The sequence below is a fragment of the Mytilus edulis genome, chromosome 2 (genome assembly GCF_963676685.1).
Source record: "Mytilus edulis chromosome 2, xbMytEdul2.2, whole genome shotgun sequence".
Lineage (NCBI taxonomy): Eukaryota > Metazoa > Mollusca > Bivalvia > Mytilida > Mytilidae > Mytilus > Mytilus edulis.
The window spans coordinates 88,304,762-88,326,813 of record NC_092345.1 but is presented as its reverse complement, the minus strand read 5'-3'; the positions used below and the strand labels follow the sequence as shown (position 1 = coordinate 88,326,813).

Sequence of the window (22,052 nt, the reverse complement as noted above, 5' to 3'; positions counted from 1 at the left end):
GTTATTCCTTAAGCAGTTGTATCACAATAAAACTTTTCATTCATGATGACACGAGGTCCCACAATAAAGTGCACAGGTAAATGAAATAAAAACTTGATAAAAGGCGTGTTTTCATGATCCTATAGGTAAAAATGTAATTATAAGTATTGCATGCTTTTTTTTGTAACTTTATAGGGTTGTAAAAGCGTTGACCGTGCGCACATTTTTAGTATGAAGCGCTTCTGCGCTTCATACAAAATGTACTTCAGTCAACGCTTTTATACCCCAATAAATTTACAAAAAAGAGCATTCAATTCTTAATTAAAAATTTGATAATACTTTGAACGACAAATGACAAAATAATTTCAATCGCGTAGTAGTACTAACCATATATGGATTCTTAAAATTCTTAAGAACTGCAGGATAATTTTTAATCTCTGTCTGTTTCTGAAACTAATTCTAACATAACTTTTGATTTTATAACCCTGCCTTCCCATATGAAATTATAAATGTTGTGAATAGACATTGAATGACAAATTATTTTTTTTCGTGACGTTTGCATTTTCTGACACCCAACACGCAAACCAAGGAATGTGTTTATTAATTTGATAGATGCTTTTTGTGTTTTTTGTATATGTTTGTTTGTCTTGAGATTGTAACACAGTGATGGCTGCTGTAACCATATTTGACTTTTTTACCGATTATGTTTTGTTCACGCATCCTTGTAAAACTAGAGGCTCTAAAGAGCCTGTGTCGCTCACCTTGGTCTATGTGAATATTAAACAATGGACACAGATGGATTCATGACAAAATTGTGTTTTGGTGATGGTGATGTGTTTGTAGATCTTACTTTACTAAACATTCTTGCTGCTTACAATTATCTCTATCTATAACAGTACTTTCTGTGGAAAATGTTATTGAAAATCTTCAAATTTTAAGAAAATTGTTAAAAATTGACTATGAAGGGCAATAACTCCTTAGGGGGTCAATTGACTATTTTGGTCATAGTGACTTATTTTTAGTTCTTACTTTGCTGTACATTATTGCTGTTTACAGTTTATCTCTATCTATAATAATATTCAAGATAACAAAAAAAACAGCAAAATTTCCTCAAAATTACCAATTCAGGGGCAGCAACCTAACAACCAATTATCCGATTCATCTGAAAATTCCAGGGCAGATAGATCGTGACCTGATCAACAATTTTACTTCCTGTCAGATTTGCTCTAAATGCTTTGGTTTTTGAGTTATAAGCCAAAAACTGCATTTTACCCCTATGTTCTATTTTTAGTCATGGCGGCCATCTTGGTTGGTTGGCAGGGTCACCGGACACATTTTTAAAACTACATACCCCAATGATGATTATGGCCAAGTTTGGTTAAATTTGGCCCAGTAGTTTCAGAGTAGAAGATTTTTCTAAAAGATTACTAAGATTTACGAAAAATGGTTAAAACTTGACTATAAAGGGCAATAACTCCTAAAGTGGTCAACTGACCATTTTGGTCATGTTGACTTATTTGTAGATCTTACTTTGCTGAACATTATTGCTGTTTACAGTTTATCTCTATCTATAATAATATTCAAGATAATAACCAAAAACAGCAAAATTTCCTTAAAATTATCAATTCAGGGGCAGCAACCCAACAACGGGTTGTTCGATTCATCTGAAAATTTCAGGGCAGATAGATCTTGACCTGATTAACAATTTTACCGCGTCAGATTTGCTCTAAATGCTTTGGTTTTTGAGTTATAAGCCAAAAACTGCATTTTACCCCTATGTTCTATTTTTAGCCATGGCGGCCATCTTGGTTGGTTGGCCGGATCACGCCACACATTTTTTAAACTAGATACCCTAATGATGATTGTGGCCAAGTTTGGATTAATTTGTCCCAGTAGTTTCAGAGGACAAGATTTTTGTAAAAGATAACTAAGATTTACGAAAAATGGTTAAAAATGGACTAAAAAGGGCAATAACTCCTAAAGGGGTCAACTGACCATTTCGGTCACGTTGACTTATTTGTAAATCTTACTTTGCTGAACATTATTGCTGTTTACAGTTTATCTCTATCTATAATAATATTCAAGATAATAACCAAAAACAGCAAAATTTCCTTAAAATTATCAATTCAGGGGCAGCAACCCAACAAGGGGTTGTCCGATTCATCTGAAAATTTCAGGGCAGATAGATCTTGACCTGATAAACAATTTTACCATGTCAGATTTGCTCTAAATGCTTTGGTTTTTGAGTAATAAGCCAAAAACTGCATTTTACCCCTATGTTCTATTTTTAGCCATGGCGGCCATCTTGGTTGGTTGGCCGGGTCACGTCACACATTTTTTAAACTAGATACCCCAATGATGATTGTGGCCAAGTTTGGTTTAATTTGGCCCAGTAGTTTCAGAGGAGAAGATTTTTGTAAAAGTTAACGACGACGGACGACGACGACGGACGCCGGACGCTAAGTGATGGGAAAAGCTCACTCGGCCCTTCGGGCCAGGTGAGCTAAAAAACGGAATTTGATGCAACTGTTATAAAAGTGAGAGGTTTAGCGCTATAAAACCAGGTTCAATCCACCATTTTCTACATTTGAAAATGCCTGTACCAAGTCAGGAATATGACAGTTGTTGTCCATTCCTTTGATTTTGCCATTTGATTAGGGACTTTCCGTTTTGAATTTTCCTTAGAGTTCAGTATTTTTGTGATTTTACATTTTTCTCATAAAGGGAAATAATCTCTAATAATATAAAGTAAGAAAGCGCTAAGTATGCTGGTTCCCTGAGGTGTTTACTGAAGTAAGTTAAGTAATTGCTTTTGCATCCCATTTCTTGCTTATTACAATAAAATGTCAGAAGAAATCCTGGAGTGTTGGGTCAAGAATTACAAATATGTCATTAGTGTGACCTCAAAAATGTTTAGTGGTACAAAATATCAATTAAACACATAAATGTCTTTAATTTTGTTGAGGAAAAAAGAAAAATTACTAGAAAACAAATTAGTCACCATTTTTTCCCCAAATTTAAATTTAAAAAAAAAGACTCCCACCTACATTTTATAACTTGTATACCAAAATAAACTCTGTGATGTCAAATGGACAAAAATTACGTTTATTGTTTAAGACATAAAGCTGTCATTCTCATGTCAACATTACAGTGTGAGATGTGGAAATAATATTAAACATCACTGAACACCTATAATTAGACCAATTATGACGTCAAACAAGAAAAACATTCATGATGGCCTTTTGTACCTAATATATTTTTATAACTTTATCAAGATACAAGTAATATATCATAAATCCTTGTTGTTCTATTATTATTTTACGCTGTGTAGTGCACAACATATATAGACTCAAATATTATAATATCTTCACTGAATTGATTCACAGAATCAAAATAAAATAAAGTCAAAATTATTGGAATTTACATACATAGATTCTTTAATAAAATACATGTATCACCAGACCAGAACTTGTGGTCATAAAATTTTGAGAAACAGAAAAATAAAAAAAAGAGGATTTGGTGTTTCAAATAAAATTTTGTACTTCAAGTACTGAGTAAAGCATTATGATCAAGAACCCTGACTAATATCATAATGCAAGATAAAAATTCTAGGAGTTTCTCCATTTTAATGAAATCTATAAATTGCTGGTATTAATAATACCCTCAATAACTAACTTATTTATAGTATATGTTTGCCTCATATTAATGTGTCCTCGTTTCAATAATCTAGTTAATTTAAATCAAAAACATTCAGTACACGTTGTCACCTAAGATCATAATTTACTGTTGTAAATACATGTAGTAGTATAATTTTCAATTTTTTTGTTTTTTTGTTTAATTAAACTCTACAAATTTATATACAATCTCTTCTTGAAATTTAAAAGTATCCATCTCTGATAATGTTGGCTCCTTTCCCCTATTTTTTTGTATAGATTTTTTCAAATTGGTTTGAATATTTTGTATGCATATCTAATCATGGAAAGGGCTGTTGCAATATTTAAAGGGGCTTTACTATACACAGTTTATAAAGAATATCAATGTAAATCTATTATCAAAACTAAACTATTACCCACACTTAAATAACCTTAGCTATATAGGGCTATAATACATAATATTTTAGAAGTGTTGGCATTCATAATAATATGTCATCCACCTGTATAAAGGTGTAGAAAGTACTTACGATTAATGAATAATAAAAATGTGCATTTCTTCATTGAATAATTAGCATTAGTAATATATCCATTTAATTTAAATGACATCTGCTGGTTTTCATGGCTTATATTCAGAAGTTCCCTAAAACAGAAAATATTGCATGTTGATAATTATTTCTAGAAATATAATTTAATACATTGGCAAACAAGAGTTTTCCTTCTATAAACCATTTGAATACTGGTAAAATAAAAATTATTCCAAATAAAGTTAATGCACTGTTCTGCAATTCAGTTGTGGTTTTGAACCTCAATCACTATAGCAACTAGATTGAAAATTAAGATACAATTACAAAATAATACATATGAATCTTTGAGAGACATATGCAATGATAAATAAAGGCAACAGTAGTGTATATACCGCTGTTTGATACTCATAAATCAATTGATAAAAAAACAAATCTGGGTTACAAACTAAAACTGAGGGAAACACATCAAATATAAGAGTAGAACAAGACACAACAGAAACACAACATTAAAATGTAACACACACAGAAACAAACTATAATATAACAATGGCCATTTTCCTGACTTGGTACAGGATATTTTAAGAAAAAAAATCTTAAAATGGTGGGTTGAACCTTGTTTTGTGGCATGCCAAACCTCCCGCTTTTATGGCAATGTTGAATATAACATTAAAATGACAACATTACATGAAAGGACTACAATACAAATAAATGGGAGATTATATAGGACAGAGAAACACACGAATAATAGCTAACAAAAGGTACCAGGTCTAAAATTTAATATGCCAGACGTGCGTTTTGTCCACACAAGACTAACCAGTGACGCTCAGATGAAAAAAGTTTGAAAGCCAAAACAAGTACAAAGTTGAAGAGTACTGAGGACAAAAAGTTCCAAAAAGTTGTGCCCAATATGGCTAGGGTTTTTTGCCAGGGACAACAACATTTAAATATAACACATATCATAAATTAAATTAAAAAAAAGCAATCCAATGTATAATAATGTAATGACACCAAATTATGTCCCATTTTCATATAAATGTATCAGTAATTATATTCTTCTTTGAATCTAAATGTCATGGCAATCGATAATGCCAAACAAAAGTTGCTAATGGCACAAATTTTAAAACTATTTAAAAAAATTTGAAAGAATAAAGGTTCTCTTTCTTGAATATTTCATATCTATATATTTTTGGTATCATAAGATTACTTTTGCATGGTTTGCATCTGGTTCCATTTTTTTTATAATTTATTAATGTCAAGAATGCAGATTTGAGCAAAAGACAAGAAAATATTTAAACCAATCAAGAAGTCAAATGTCACATGGCATTTTTAATCCAAATAAAGTAAATTAAGGGAGGGAACAATCAATTGAATAAAAAACTAAATTGATTTTTTTTAAGTACCAGTGAGAGCCATCATACCATTTAGGTAGGGTTGTCACACGTAATATAATTAGGTGATACCTCATGAACTATAAATCAAGGAAAGTTTAGTCACAATAACACTAGTGCTTTCATACTAATGACTGATTTACATTATGCATCAGTAGGTCTAAGTAAAGGAAGGTACTAGTTTAATACTATAATACACTCATGAATTATGAGCCCTATATTGGAAAAATATGTTTTTGTTTTTGTCATCTTTTCTATTTTTGCAGTTGTCTTGACTATAAAGGTTATTACAAAGGACAACTGAAGGTGTAATTTTAAACTACAGTCAAAAATATACCAAAGGTTTATAAATCATCTGAAGACTACGGAATGTGACAAGCTGATATCAAACAAAACATTACATTGTCATGCTCTCACTGGACATAATAATAAGTATCGGGTCATAAACTGAAAACATACAGATTATCAGTTTTTTTTCTACAGATTGATATTTAAATATATGCTATAAAAAACAACTATTTAAGTAAATAATCACAGCTAATAACCTCAGAAAGCATCATAAAGAGGCAAGCTAGAAATTTTTACAAGAAATTACAGGTCATGCTAAGGATGTCCTACTCCTATTTCAAGTATATAAAAACAGGGAGTACTAATGTCTGACAGATTAAAAAGCACAAACATGTAACAACTTATCACTATTAAGCTGCTATCCAAATATTAAGTAGTTCTGGTCAATAGTATATATATATACTAGTATGAGAAGTTCATTTAACATATTGAAACTTTCAAACCCAAAGAAATTTTGACAGATCCAAAAAAGTGCTTGCATGTAACAACTCATCATTGTCAATTTACTGACACAATATGAAGTCAATCTGTTCAGTAATACATGAGAAAAGTGTAAATATTTGTTGGACTAACAGAATAGTGTTTGGCAAAAATTTATGGAAAACAACAAGGTGAATGCAATATAGTTCCCAATCCACCAACTTTAAGGGGTAGCTAAGATGCAATAAAGATATCTGCTATCATCACCATATTCCAACAATACCAATAACATTAAAATATGACCAAAGACAACCACTGCTTATGTTCCAGATATGGGACAGCACATGAACTTGTAAGGGGATCAACCTAGTTCTAAAAAATCTGCACTCTCTCCATGCTTTAAATAATGAATAAAAAGGATAATGGAAATCCCCTAACATAAAAACAGTACAATGTATCTCCTGGGCAGAATCACCTATAATACAGATAGAACAATGTATATCATGAAGGAAATCACCTATAATACAGATAGAACAATGTATCTCCAGAGTGGAATCACCTATAATACAGATAGAACAATGTATCTCATGAAGGGAATCACCTATAATACAGATAGAACAATGTATCTCCAGAGTGGAATCACCTATAATACAGATAGAACAATGTATCTCCAGAGTGGAATCACCTATAATACAGATAGAATAATGTATCCTTAGAGTGGAATCACCTATAATACAGATAGAACAATGTATCTCCAGAGTGGAATCAACTATAATACAGATAGAACAATGTATCTCCAGAGTGGAATCACCTATAATACAGATAGAACAATGTATCTCCAGAGTGGAATCACCTATAATACAGATAGAACAATGTATCTTTAGAGTGGAATCACCTATAATACAGATAGAACAATGTATCTCATGAAGGGAATCACCTATAATACAGATAGAACAATGTATCTCCAGAGTGGAATCACCTATAATACAGATAGAACAATGTATCTCATGAAGGGAATCACCTATAATACAGATAGAACAATGTATCTCCAGAGTGGAATCACCTATAATACAGATAGAACAATGTATCTCCAGAGTGGAATCACCTATAATACAGATAGAACAATGTATCTTTAGAGTGGAATCACCTATAATACAGATAGAACAATGTATCTCATGAAGGGAATCACCTATAATACAGATAGAACAATGTATCTTTAGAGTGGAATCACCTATAATACAGATAGAACAATGTATCTCATGAAGGGAATCACCTATAATACAGATAGAACAATGTATCTCCAGAGTGGAATCACCTATAATACAGATAGAACAATGTATCTTTAGAGTGGAATCACCTATAATACAGATAGAACAATGTATCTCATGAAGGGAATCACCTATAATACAGATAGAACAATGTATCTCTAGAGTGGAATCACCTATAATACAGATAGAACAATGTATCCCATGAAGGGAATCACCTATAATACAGATAGAACAATGTCTCTCCAGAGTGGAATCACCTATAATACAGATAGAACAATGTATCTCCAGAGTGGAATCACCTATAATACAGATAGAACAATGTATCTCATGCAGGGAATCACCTATAATACAGATAGAACAATGTATCTCCAGAGTGGAATCACCTATAATACAGATAGAACAATGTATCTCATGCAGGGAATCACCTATAATACAGATAGAACAATGTATCTCCAGAGTGGAATCACCTATAATACAGATAGAACAATGTATCTCCAGAGTGGAATCACCTATAATACAGATAGAACAATGTATCTCCAGAGTGGAATCACCTATAATACAGATAGAACAATGTATCTCAAGAAGGGAATCACCTATAATACAGATAGAACAATGTATCTCCAGAGTGGAATCACCTATAATACAGATAGAACTATGTATCTCATGAAGGGAATCACCTATAATACCGATAGAACAATGTATCTCCAGAGTGGAATCACCTATAATACAGATAGAACAATGTATCTCATGAAGGGAATCACCTATAATACAGATAGAACAATGTATCTCCAGAGTGGAATCACCTATAATACAGATAGAACAATGTATCTCCAGAGTGGAATCACCTATAATACAGATAGAACAATGTATCTCCAGAGTGGAATCACCTATAATACAGATAGAACAATGTATCTTTAGAGTGGAATCACCTATAATACAGATAGAACAATGTATCTCATGAAGGGAATCACCTATAATACAGATAGAACAATGTATCTCCAGAGTGGAATCACCTATAATACAGATAGAACAATGTATCTCATGCAGGGAATCACCTATAATACAGATAGAACAATGTATCTCCAGAGTGGAATCACCTATAATACAGATAGAACAATGTATCTCCAGAGTGGAATCACCTATAATACAGATAGAACAATGTATCTCCAGAGTGGAATCACCTATAATACAGATAGAACAATGTATCTCAAGAAGGGAATCACCTATAATACAGAAAGAACAATGTATCTCCAGAGTGGAATCACCTATAATACAGATAGAACTATGTATCTCATGAAGGGAATCACCTATAATACCGATAGAACAATGTATCTCCAGAGTGGAATCACCTATAATACAGATAGAACAATGTATCTCATGAAGGGAATCACCTATAATACAGATAGAACAATGTATCTCCAGAGTGGAATCACCTATAATACAGATAGAACAATGTATCTCCAGAGTGGAATCACCTATAATACAGATAGAACAATGTATCTCCAGAGTGGAATCACCTATAATACAGATAGAACAATGTATCTTTAGAGTGGAATCACCTATAATACAGATAGAACAATGTATCTCATGAAGGGAATCACCTATAATACAGATAGAACAATGTATCTCCAGAGTGGAAGCACCTATAATACAGATAGAACAATGTATCTTTAGAGTGGAATCACCTATAATACAGATAGAACAATGTATCTCATGAAGGGAATCACCTATAATACAGATAGAACAATGTATCTCCAGAGTGGAATCACCTATAATACAGATAGAACAATGTATCTCCAGAGTGGAATCACCTATAATACAGATAGAACAATGTATCTCCAGAGTGGAATCACCTATAATACAGATAGAACAATGTATCTTTAGAGTGGAATCACCTATAATACAGATAGAACAATGTATCTCATGAAGGGAATCACCTATAATACAGATAGAACAATGTATCTCATGAAGGGAATCACCTATAATACAGATAGAACAATGTATCTCCAGAGTGGAAGCACCTATAATACAGATAGAACAATGTATCTTTAGAGTGGAATCACCTATAATACAGATAGAACAATGTATCTCATGAAGGGAATCACCTATAATACAGATAGAACAATGTATCTCATGAAGGGAATCACCTATAATACAGATAGAACAATGTATCTCCAGAGTGGAAGCACCTATAATACAGATAGAACAATGTATCTTTAGAGTGGAATCACCTATAATACAGATAGAACAATGTATCTCATGAAGGGAATCACCTATAATACAGATAGAACAATGTATCTCCAGAGTGGAATCACCTATAATACAGATAGAACAATGTATCTCCAGAGTGGAATCACCTATAATACAGATAGAACAATGTATCTCCAGAGTGGAATCACCTATAATACAGATAGAACAATGTATCTTTAGAGTGGAATCACCTATAATACAGATAGAACAATGTATCTCATGAAGGGAATCACCTATAATACAGATAGAACAATGTATCTCATGAAGGGAATCACCTATAATACAGATAGAACAATGTATCTCATGAAGGGAATCACCTATAATACAGATAGAACAATGTATCTCCAGAGTGGAAGCACCTATAATACAGATAGAACAATGTATCTTTAGAGTGGAATCACCTATAATACAGATAGAACAATGTATCTTTAGAGTGGAATCACCTATAATACAGATAGAACAATGTATCTCCAGAGTGGAATCACCTATAATACAGATAGAACAATTTATCCCATGAAGGGAATCACCTATAATACAGATAGAACAATGTATCTCCAGAGTGGAATCACCTATAATACAGATAGAACAATGTATCTTTAGAGTGGAATCACCTATAATACAGATAGAACAATGTATCTCATGAAGGGAATCACCTATAATACAGATAGAACAATGTATCTTTAGAGTGGAATCACCTATAATACAGATAGAACAATGTATCTCATGAAGGGAATCACCTATAATACAGATAGAACAATGTATCTCCAGAGTGGAATCACCTATAATACAGATAGAACAATGTATCTTTAGAGTGGAATCACCTATAATACAGATAGAACAATGTATCTCATGAAGGGAATCACCTATAATACAGATAGAACAATGTATCTCATGAAGGGAATCACCTATAATACAGATAGAACAATGTATCTCCAGAGTGGAATCACCTATAATACAGATAGAACAATTTATCCCATGAAGGGAATCACCTATAATACAGATAGAACAATGTATCTCCAGAGCGGAATCACCTATAATACAGATAGAACAATGTATCCCATGAAGGGAATCACCTATAATACAGATAGAACAATGTATCTCCAGAGTGGAATCACCTATAATACAGATAGAACAATGTATCTCCAGAGTGGAATCACCTATAATACAGATAGAACAATGTATCTCATGAAGGGAATCACCTATAATACAGATAGAACAATGTATCTCCAGAGTGGAAGCACCTATAATACAGATAGAACAATGTATCTCCAGAGTGGAATCACCTATAATACAGATAGAACAATGTATCTCATGAAGGGAATCACCTATAATACCGATAGAACAATGTATCTCCAGAGTGGAATCACCTATAATACAGATAGAACTATGTATCTCATGAAGGGAATCACCTATAATACCAATAGAACAATGTATCTCCAGAGTGGAATCACCTATAATACAGATAGAACAATGTATCTCATGAAGGGAATCACCTATAATACAGATAGAACAATGGATCTCCAGAGTGGAATCACCTAAAATACAGACAGTACAATGTATCTCCAGAGTGGAATCCCTTAAAATACAGGACAAAAGTGTATCTCTTGAGTGGAATTTCCTGAAATACAAGACAGTACAATTTATCTCCTGAATGGAATCCCTTAAAATACAGACAGAACACGATAGTGTGATGTATCTCCTGAGTGGATTCCCCTAAAATACAGACATGACAATGAATTTCATGGGCGGAACCCTAAAATACAGGACAGTACAATGTATCTACTGGGTGAATATTGTTATATAAGTACTATATATAAATATATACCATATTTTTCATCAAATTGTACCTTCTCTTTCAAGTGCATATATGAAAAATTATTTAGCAAACCGGCTTATCACAAATGTTTATCAAAAATCATAACAATTGTTTCACATTTGTCATGTCAGGACATTTTATAGCTGACTTTACAGTTTTTATTTCCCCCCATTTAAGAAGGCCATATTGTGGTTTATAATTGCTTACATCAACTTCATTTAAAATCTAGTGGATAGTTGACTCATTGGCAATCATACCACATCTCTTTTTTAATTTTTTTATTTTATCTCTGTAAGGCTGTAAGTGCACATCACAATTTATAAAAAATGTATATATTACATGTATTAAACTACGTTGTACCATGTAAGATATAGTTCAGCAAAACAAGTCATAAAGGGAAGTAAAGATGTTATCCTTGATTCAATGATTGTATTTCTAATTGAAACAAATGTCTATGACATTATTTGTATAAAAAATAAAAATAAATAAAAAACAATCATTGTATAAGGAAGTAGACTTAGAAATAAATATTTACTTTAAAAAATGTATATGTATGAACATCAATTAATAAAAATAGATTTTTAAGGTATAAAAATAACCTCTAGCTATCAACAACTTCAAAAGAAAATTCATGCTTAATCAAAGGTAAAAAAGTTGATTGTTTCCAAAACGAGGAACACTATGTCAAAAAGTTTTGAGCAAACCTTGACATTAAGGGTTAAGGATATGACAATGATTTATGTGATTAATTCTAAATCATTGTACAGCACGCATGTTGTACCTACTGACATATCGCTAAAAATTTCATTGTGAATACTTAATTAAAATGTTTGGTAGGAAGGCAATTTATGAGAGTTTGCATGGATAATGCATTGCTGAGATGATAAAATTTATTAATCAGAGGCTCAGTTCAATCTGTATCATGTTTCATCAAAGTTTTATGATGTCTTATAAAATGAAAATAATATTTGACAATTGACCTATCAGAAACATTGATTGATTGTTGATTGCTTACTGTCCAGTAGCAAATATTTCATGTATGTTTAAGATGAAAACAAATTAACAATAAACAAAGTAGTTAAGTCCTGTAACAGAAGACTTTTGAGACGAAGGATTGGGAAATTTGGACTGCTACTGGAAAATGAGGGTACACAATGTATATAGGATAGTCAGAAAGAAATTTTGCCTACCAATAGGCCATCTGCCAACCCCCTGAGAGTTGTTGCAACTGTTCTTAACATGCACAGACCGTCTCTTTAAAAGAGGCATCTGACAGAATAACAACTTCTCAAAATGTTTTCCATAGTCAGTACAAAGGAGATTTTTTGTAAAGGTTTTTCAGTTTTCATTATTTAGGCCAATCAGGAAGCTCAGTACAGCAGACACTAATGTCTTTAATTTTTGTTAAGGTTCCATGTACCATGTAAGCTGTTATATGGTTCATTTTCTTCTTTGTTGAAGACTATATTAATACAAATAAACAGAGACACAGGGTAGACAATGACAAAACAACCAAATAACATACCTTAATTGAGAAAAGTCACCTATTGGTCGAAATATAATGTTAACATTTTTTTACATACAGGCAAGATTGAAAAGAAATTGGCAATTTCAATATGCTTCACTGCTATTTAAAGAATAAAAAATTTGTAAATTGGTTAGCAAATGATAAACACACAATTCTGATATAAATATGTGTGTGTTTAAGCACATAAGATACAGTAGTAGGGGGAGGTAATTGTATGTTTTATAACATTGTCATAATGCTGACAGAAAATAATCACTTAAATCCAGGAAATGAGCTTGTCCTTATTTCAAAAACTAACACATTGACACATTTATTCTTTGAAGGTTGAATATGCAATGACTAAAGAAAATTAAATAGTCTATAAATTTTCTATGCTTTAACAAACAAATAATTGCATACCAGTAATTAGGAACCGTTTAAATTTGATATAACATGTTAGATAGCATGAATACCTACATACTAAGGAATGTTAAATAGGATGTCCTAGGGCAAAAACTTCAGCAACAATTTCTCTTACTTATATATGATATTACTTTATACAGCAATTGTTCTATTATTTATTGTATTCTGTACAACTGTTTATGATTGCAGAATAAAGACAACAGTAGTGTAAAAGAGGGACAAAAGATACCAGAGGGACAGTCAAACTAATAAATCGAAAATAAACAGACAACACCTGGCTAAAAATGAAAGAAGACAAACAGACAAACATTGGAACACATGACACAACATAGTAAACTAAAGAATAAGCAACACAAACCCCACCAAAAACTAGGGGTGATCTCAGGTGCTCCGGAAGGGTAAGCAGATCCTGTACACGGACTTGACAACAAGAAGGCACATGCTGCCATGTTAAGCAATATTGTCTTCTCTTATATATCAAAGTATTCAAATAGAAGGTTTCCAACAGATCCAAAAATCACTGAAATGTTACAGGTTGCATTTCTGTAAATATTGTCAATGCAATTTCCCAAAGGAACTCCTTTTACGGCTAAAACTGTACCACTTTTACTATGAAGTTTAAAACTAGAGGCTCTAAAGAGCCTGTGTCGCTCACCTTGGTCTATGTGAATATTAAACAAAGGAAGCAGATTGAAAATTGACTACAAAGGTCAATAACTCCTACAGGGGTCAATTGACCATTTCGTTCATGTTGACTTATTTGTAGATCTTACTTTGCTGAACATTATTGCTGTTTACAGTTTACCTATATCTATAATAATATTCAATATAATAACCAAAAACAGCAAAATTTCCTTAAAATTACCAATTCAGGGGCCGCAACCCAAAAACAGGTTGTCCAATTCATCTGAAAATTTCAGGGCAGATAGATCTTGACCTGATTAACAATTTTACTTCATGTCAGATTTTCTCTAAATTATTTGGTTTTTGAGTTATAAGCCAAAAACTGCATTTTACCCCTATGTTCTATTTTTAGCCGTGGCGGCCATCTTGGTTTGATGGCCAGGTCACCGGACACATTTTTTAAACAAGAAACCCCAAAGATGATTGTGGCCAAGTTTGGATCAATTTGGCACAGCAGTTTCAGAGAAGAAGATTTTAGTAAAAGATATATAAAATTTACGAAAAATGGTTAAAAATTGACTTTAAAGGGCAATAACTCCTAAAGAGGTCAACTGACCATTTTGGTCATGTTGACTTATTTGTAAATCTGACCTTGCTGAACATAATTGCTGTTTACAGTTTACCTATATCTATAATAATATTCAATATAATAACCAAAAACAGCAAAATTTCCTTAAAATTACCAATTCAGGGCCCGCAACCCAAAAACAGGTTGTCCAATTCATCTGAAAATTTCAGGGCAGATACATCTTCACCTGATTAACAATTTTACCCAATGTCAGATTTGCTCTAAATGCTTTGGTTTTTGAGTTATAAGCCAAAAACTGCATTTTACCCCTATGTTCTATTTATAGCCATGGCGGTCATCTTGGTTAGTTGGCGGGGTCACCGGACACAATTTTTAAACTAGATACCCCAATGATGATTGTGGCCAAGTTTCAAATAATTTGGCCCAGCAGTTTCAGAGGAGAAGATTTTTCTAAAAGATTACTAAGATTTACGAAAAATGGTTAAAAATTGACTATAAAGGGCAATAACTCCTAAAGTGGTCAACTGATCATTTTGGTCATGTTGACTTATTTGTAGATCTTACTTTGCTGAACATTATTGCTTTTTACAGTTTATCTCTATCTGAAATAATATTCAAGATAATAACCAAAAACAACAAAATTTCCTTAAAATTACCAATTCAGGGGCAGCAACCTAACAACCGAATGTCAGATTCATCTGAAAATTTCAGGGCAGATAGATCTTAACCTGATTAACAATATTACCCCATGTCAGATTTGCCCTAAATGCTTTGGTTTTTGAGTTATAAGCCAAAAACTGCATTTTACCCCTATGTTCTATTTATAGCCATGGCGGCCATCTTGGTTAGTTGGCGGGGTCACCGGACACAATTTTTAAACTAGATACCCCAATGATGATTGTGGCCAAGTTTGGTTAAATTTGGCCTAGTAGTTTCAGAGGAGAAGATTTTTGTAAAAGTTAACACCGGACGCAGGACGACGACGACGGACGACGACGACGGACGCCGGACGCCAAGTGATGAGAAAAGCTCACTTGGCCCTTTGGGCCAGGTGAGCTAAAAATGTTATCCTAGAATTGAAAGTTCATATGCACTACAATTTTTTTCAAAGGCCAAAATATAGGGCTGTGCAGCATATTTCTTAACTACCCCTACCTCGAATGAAGGGTTACCACAGATTTCAATGTAAACAATATGCACATGTATATTTACTGGTAACATTCCCAAGTTATGTTTCAATGAGATGGAACACAAAGACAAACTGGGAACCAGTTTGTAAACAAAATTTATTTTCTATCAATTAGTTTAGTGAAATTTGGCCCAATTGTTTTAGAGGAGAAGATTTTTGTAAAAATTAACAGACTATTACAATGGATGATAGACGCCAAGTTATATGAAAATCTCACTTGGCCCTTTAGATGGATGAAGATGACAATGTTACACCAGACACAAAATGAAGACAATAACTGAAAAATTGTGATCTTAAGTCCCCTGTATAAAATTGTTCTTAGGGAGGGGCATAATATAAATGATGGTAATTTATCATGTATGGGTGTTTCTTTTGACATTTGGTTTACCCTGGACAGTTATCTCAAAACTCATTAACAATCAAAACACACCACAATATTCTTGTATATTCATAATAAAACATACCAGAGGGATACACTGGGAAAATGATTGCTACAAGAAACAGAAAAAATTCAGCCAAGTGAATAAAATTTTACCATATATTAGCAATGATTCTTATGTCAGATATTGGATATTGCATACCTAAACATTAAAACATCTATGGATACAGCATAATATCAGTAATAAAAATGTTAAAAAAAATTTCAGCACAAGAATGACTGAAGTCAATGAACTACAGTCTTCAGATTTAGAATTTTTTTAAGAAGAACCTAATTTTTAAAAGTCTATTTTGGTTCATAAAACTTTATAAAAACAAAATTTTCAGTTAAAATTGAAATGATACAAGTTCTTATATAGCAAATACAATAAATAAAATGCCTTGTGGTAACTCTTCTCCATGATATATCTATTGTACTAGAACAACTTACATGTTTTTCCTTAATATCTTATATATAACTGATGGTTTATGTTAAAAATGGGTCAAATCTTCACTCTACTTTGTGTAAATATCACAGTTGCATAATGTTAACTGACACATGGCGTGTTTTAAAAAACTGTCAGAGGCAATTAAAAAAAGGAAAAAATGAACATGAGACCTATGTAAACCAGCACTCTGAAGGTGTTACAATGCAATATCCCTTTACAGCTTTAGTGTTGAGACCTATGTACAAGCAATGATTATCTAAAGGTGTTACAATGCAATGTCCCTTTACAGCTATAGTGTTGAGACCTATGGACAAGCAATGATTATCTAAAGGTGTTACAATGCAATGTCCCTTTACAGCTATAGTGTTGAGACCTATGGACAAGCAATGATTATCTAAAGGTGTTACAATGCAATGTCCCTTTACAGCTATAGTGTTGAGACCTATGGACAAGCAATGATTATCTAAAGGTGTTACAATGCAATGTCCCTTTACAGCTATAGTGTTGAGACCTATGGACAAGCAATGATTATCTGAAGGTGTTACAATGCAATGTCCCTTTATGGCTTTAATGTCGAGACCTATGTACAAGCAATGATTATCTGAAGGTGTTACAATGTCCCTTTACAGCTTTAGTGTTGAGACCTATGGACAAGCAATGATTATCTGAAGGTGTTACAATGCAATGTCCCTTTACAGCTATAGTGTTGAGACCTATGGACAAGCAATGATTATCTGAAGGTGTTACAATGTCCCTTTACAGCTATAGTGTTGAGACCTATGGACAAGCAATGATTATCTGAAGGTGTTACAATGCAATGTCCCTTTACAGCTATAGTGTTGAGACCTATGGAAAAGCAATGATTATCTGAAGGTGTTACAATGCAATGTCCCTTTACAGCTATAGTGTTGAGACCTATGGACAAGCAATTCAGATGACACAGACAACTCAGCTTCCATAAATTTCACCACAGACTTAAAAAAAATATAATCACTTGCTTTAGAGAAAAGTAAATAAACTGAGATGTTCTAGCAATATGCCTATTTCCAGGGGCAACAACTTCATAAACAAATTGTTAAAGGTTCTGCTTCTCACCTGTGATTGCTGCTGTCATTATATTAAAGTATAATGTTTACCTAAAAGTCCATTTATCAGTAAAATAAATATTCAAAAAAAGTTTGCTCTGGATACTGTCTTTTGGTTCAAACATGCTTCTATTCAAATTTCATCAAAAAATCCATGAAGGTTTGACAAAGTTATTGATGTTTTAAAAAAATCATAACCACAAACTGAACCTAAATGTTAACCCTGATAATGAATCAAGGATCACTAATGCTCAACAAAAATAGCTCAAACCAAACACAATTTATAACTTCTTGTATGATAGTTTACCACATAATAACTGATTCAGCCAGTTCAGAAAAAAAGGGTAGACTTTTACAGTAAGTAATATTCTATTTCAATAGACAAAATCTTCAGCAAAAAATACTTAACATAAAAAAATACAACTCAATTATTTTGTAACTTCATATGATATGACTATACTACGATTATTTTATGATATGATAGGAAAAAGGTGTGGAAAACTAAGATTTCTCTTTCCAAGGGTTTTAACATCGAAACAAAAATTCCCGACCCGATGGAAACTGTAGTAACTTCTTATAATATCCAAATAGAAATAAATGTGCAATTTAGAGAACAAAAACAGATAGATGGACAGGTATAAATATATTACCCATGTAACTCGGTTACTATATCTTATTTAGTTATGACCAAGCCCATTAACATGTGACAAATCATAATAAATTGACATGTAAATATCATATTAAAAGGTGATTAAAGGAGAAACTCAAGGTTTTTTTTATAGGTGGTCCTTAAATGCCTTTAAACTAAAAAAAATAAATTACACAACATGCATTGCAGAACAAAGGTTTTACTGTGATTTTTGGCCTGAAATATCATCACTATATTCTGTGATGATAGCTTATTAACTCCTTTGAATTTTTATTTCCCTATCTCTTGATATTCTTAAAAAAAATATACCAGAAATACTGTGGATTCATTATTATTTGTGGGGTAACAAATTTGGTGGATTTCGTTGGTACAGGTGAACCACAAAAAATAAATGTTCAACGAATGACAAATTTGTTTAGACTTGTATGCAGACTGTGGCAAAACCACGAAATTATATACCGGTATCCAGGAATATGAAAGTTTTCCTTTATCCACGAAAATAAATGAATCCACAGTATGTATTCCAAGTTGAACAGATTTAAATCTAAGAAATATCTTCATCTAACATGTGCTTTCTCTAAAATATACATTGGAGCAATCAAATTAGATTTGAAATTGCAAAATTTAACATTAAGGAACTCAAATTCATGTCAGTCACCAAAAAAGGAATTATAATGATGGACAAACTTAAATACATCATTTGGTTAACTAACTAAAGGCTGTGCTGCTCATCTAGGTATATGTTCATTGTCAACTATGAACACTCTCCAACATTGTAAACTAGAATTTTGTTTTTAATGGTCTAGTATTGCTGATAGTTCTTCTCGGTACAATTTCCCTTTATCATGTTTAGTTTTTGTCCAAACACAAAAAAATGGCAATTACTCCTATATAAAGAGTCTCCTTGAAAACTTCGGCAAAATTAGAGCTATCTGTTAATTGTAGATATTGTCTTGATAACCTATATATTACATATGGTGTTAGATAATAAAACCATACCTCAAAAACACAACTTTGACCACTGAACCAAGAAAATGATGTCAACATCAGATTACACCTGCCAGTTGGACATGTACACCTTAAAATCATTCCATACACCAAATATTATAGTAGACCTACTGCATATAGTATAAGAAAACCTACCAAAACACAAAAACTTAACTATAACCACTGAACCATGAAAATGAAGTGAAGGCCGGATGACAACTGCCAGTAGGACAAGTACACCTTACAGTCCTTCCATACACCGAATATACTAGACCTATTGCTTACAGTATCTCAGATATGGACTTGACCACCGAAACTTAACCTTGTTCACTGATCCACGAAATGAGGTAAAGGTCAAGTGAAAACTGTCTGACAGGCATGGGGACATTGCAAGATACACATATACCAAATATAGTTTTCCTATTACTCATAATAAGAGAGAAATTAACATTCAATTTTTTTATTTTTTTTCCAAGTAGTCACTGAACCATGAAAATGAGGTCAAGGACAATGGACATGTGACAGACTGAAAAGTCCTCTGATGATTTTGTTCATGGGAGGACTTATTGGTAGATTTTGTCTTGCTTATCTTTTTGTAACTAAAAGGTTTCTCTCTATCTGTAGTGGTTTTCAAGATAATTGACAAAAAATGGTTAATAAAGTCATTTTAAATGGAAAATAACTCCTACAAAAAGTGTTCTGCCAGTTTTGATGGTAGATCTCTTCAATCTGAACATTTCTTCCACTGTCAAGAATTTCTCTATTAAAAGTAAGTGTTCAAGAAAACAGATAAAACTGGCATTTTACGACAATGTTCAGTTTTTCCGCTGTTTTGGTTGAATGGCTGGGTATAAAGTTTTGATAAGATTTCCTTGTCATTTTTATCTTTGACTATAAGATACAGAATTTTTGCTCATGTAAAAGTTTTCAATTAGGTATAATCTATAAGAAACTGATGAAATGGGGATATGTATATCCTGATTATAATGTTGATTTTGAAAAAAAAAAAATACAATATGAAGGAGTTTTCCCCGGTATCTTACATTTATATTTCAGTGGTATAAATGCACTGGTATAGTGACAATGGCTTGGATTTCTCTGATTGTGAAAATAAAGTAAATTTTCTTACTTGATTTTTTTCATATATGTTATAAAGGGTCTTCATGGTATTGTACAACATACTATATGTTATGGACTGTTTTTATTATTGAAGGTTGAACAGTTACCTACAATTGGTAACATCCACTTCATTTGAACTTTGGTGGATAGTTGTCTCATTGACATTGCGACCTACAAGGCATATGTTTTTCTTATTGACAAAACAAATTGAATAAATTCCTAATACACAAGTACTGATATCTAATAACCTTGTGTCTTATGACTAAATAATGGCCTGTAACTTGTGTCTTATGACTATATAATGGCCTGTAACTTGACAGGTTTTAGAATCCTTTGTCATTTATAAACTCTAGGACCAAAATATGTAGATTTATTATTCAACAAAAATAACCAATAGATGTAAAAGAAAGAAAAAAAATATGATAGATTAGGAAACACTACGACAAGTTACATGACCAAGGATAAACAATGACAGGATTTCTTGACCTGGAATAGGAATAAACACCATGACAAGATTCCATGACCTGGAATAGGAATAAACACAGAAGTATCAAGTACTTTAACTAGAGGCTCTCAAGAGCCTGTGTCGCTCACCTGTTACTGTATTTACTGATGTTGGCCATCTTGGTTGGTAGGCGGGGTCATTAGACACTTTTTTTAAAAAGATACCCTATTAATGATTGTGGCCAAGTTTGGTTAAATTTGGCCCATAGTTTTAGAAAAGAAGATTTTTGTACAAGTTACAAAAATGAGGAAAAGTTATTCAATATTGACTATAAAGGACAATAACTCCTTAAGGGGTTCTCTGACAATTTTGGTCATGTTGACTTATTTGTAGATCTTACTTTGCTGAACATTATTGCTGTGAACAGTTTATCTCTATCTATAATAGTATTCAAGATAAACCCAAAACTGCAAAATTTCCTTAAAATTACCAATTCAGGGGCAAAAACCCAACAACAGGTTGTCCAATTTGAAAATTTCAGGGCAGATAGATCTTAATCTGATCAACAATTTTACCCTTTGTCAGATTTGCTCTAAATGCTTTGGTTTTAAAGATATAGGCCAAAATATACATTTTACTCTTGTGTTCTGTTTTTAGCCATGACGGCCTTCTTGGTTTGATGGCCAGGTCATCGGACACTTTTTTCAAACTAGATACCCCAAGGATGATTGTGGCTAAGTTTGGTTAAATTTGGCCCAATCGTTTCAGAGGAGAAGATTTTTGTAAAAGTTTACAGACGCAGGACGACGGATGCCAAGTGATGAGAAAAGGTCAGGTGAGCTAAAAAGTAGTTTGCTTTGTTCTGGTGAAATGGAAGAATAAAAGTTACAGTGAAAAACACTCATTATTTCATACGCACAAAT

The 22,052-nt window shown here is 32.6% G+C and overlaps 1 protein-coding gene across 3 annotated transcripts in view; it reads right to left on the bottom strand.

Moving 5' to 3' along the window:
* Nucleotides 1-22,052, bottom strand: part of LOC139513307 (DNA mismatch repair protein Mlh1-like) — a 141,448-nt gene that overhangs the window by 40,149 nt on the left and 79,247 nt on the right. For all 3 annotated transcript variants that reach the window (XM_071301694.1, XM_071301695.1, XM_071301696.1), the window contains one exon: nucleotides 4,160-4,272. In XM_071301694.1, the coding sequence (XP_071157795.1) occupies nucleotides 4,160-4,272 (113 nt within the window). The remainder of the gene's footprint in view (nucleotides 1-4,159; nucleotides 4,273-22,052) is intronic.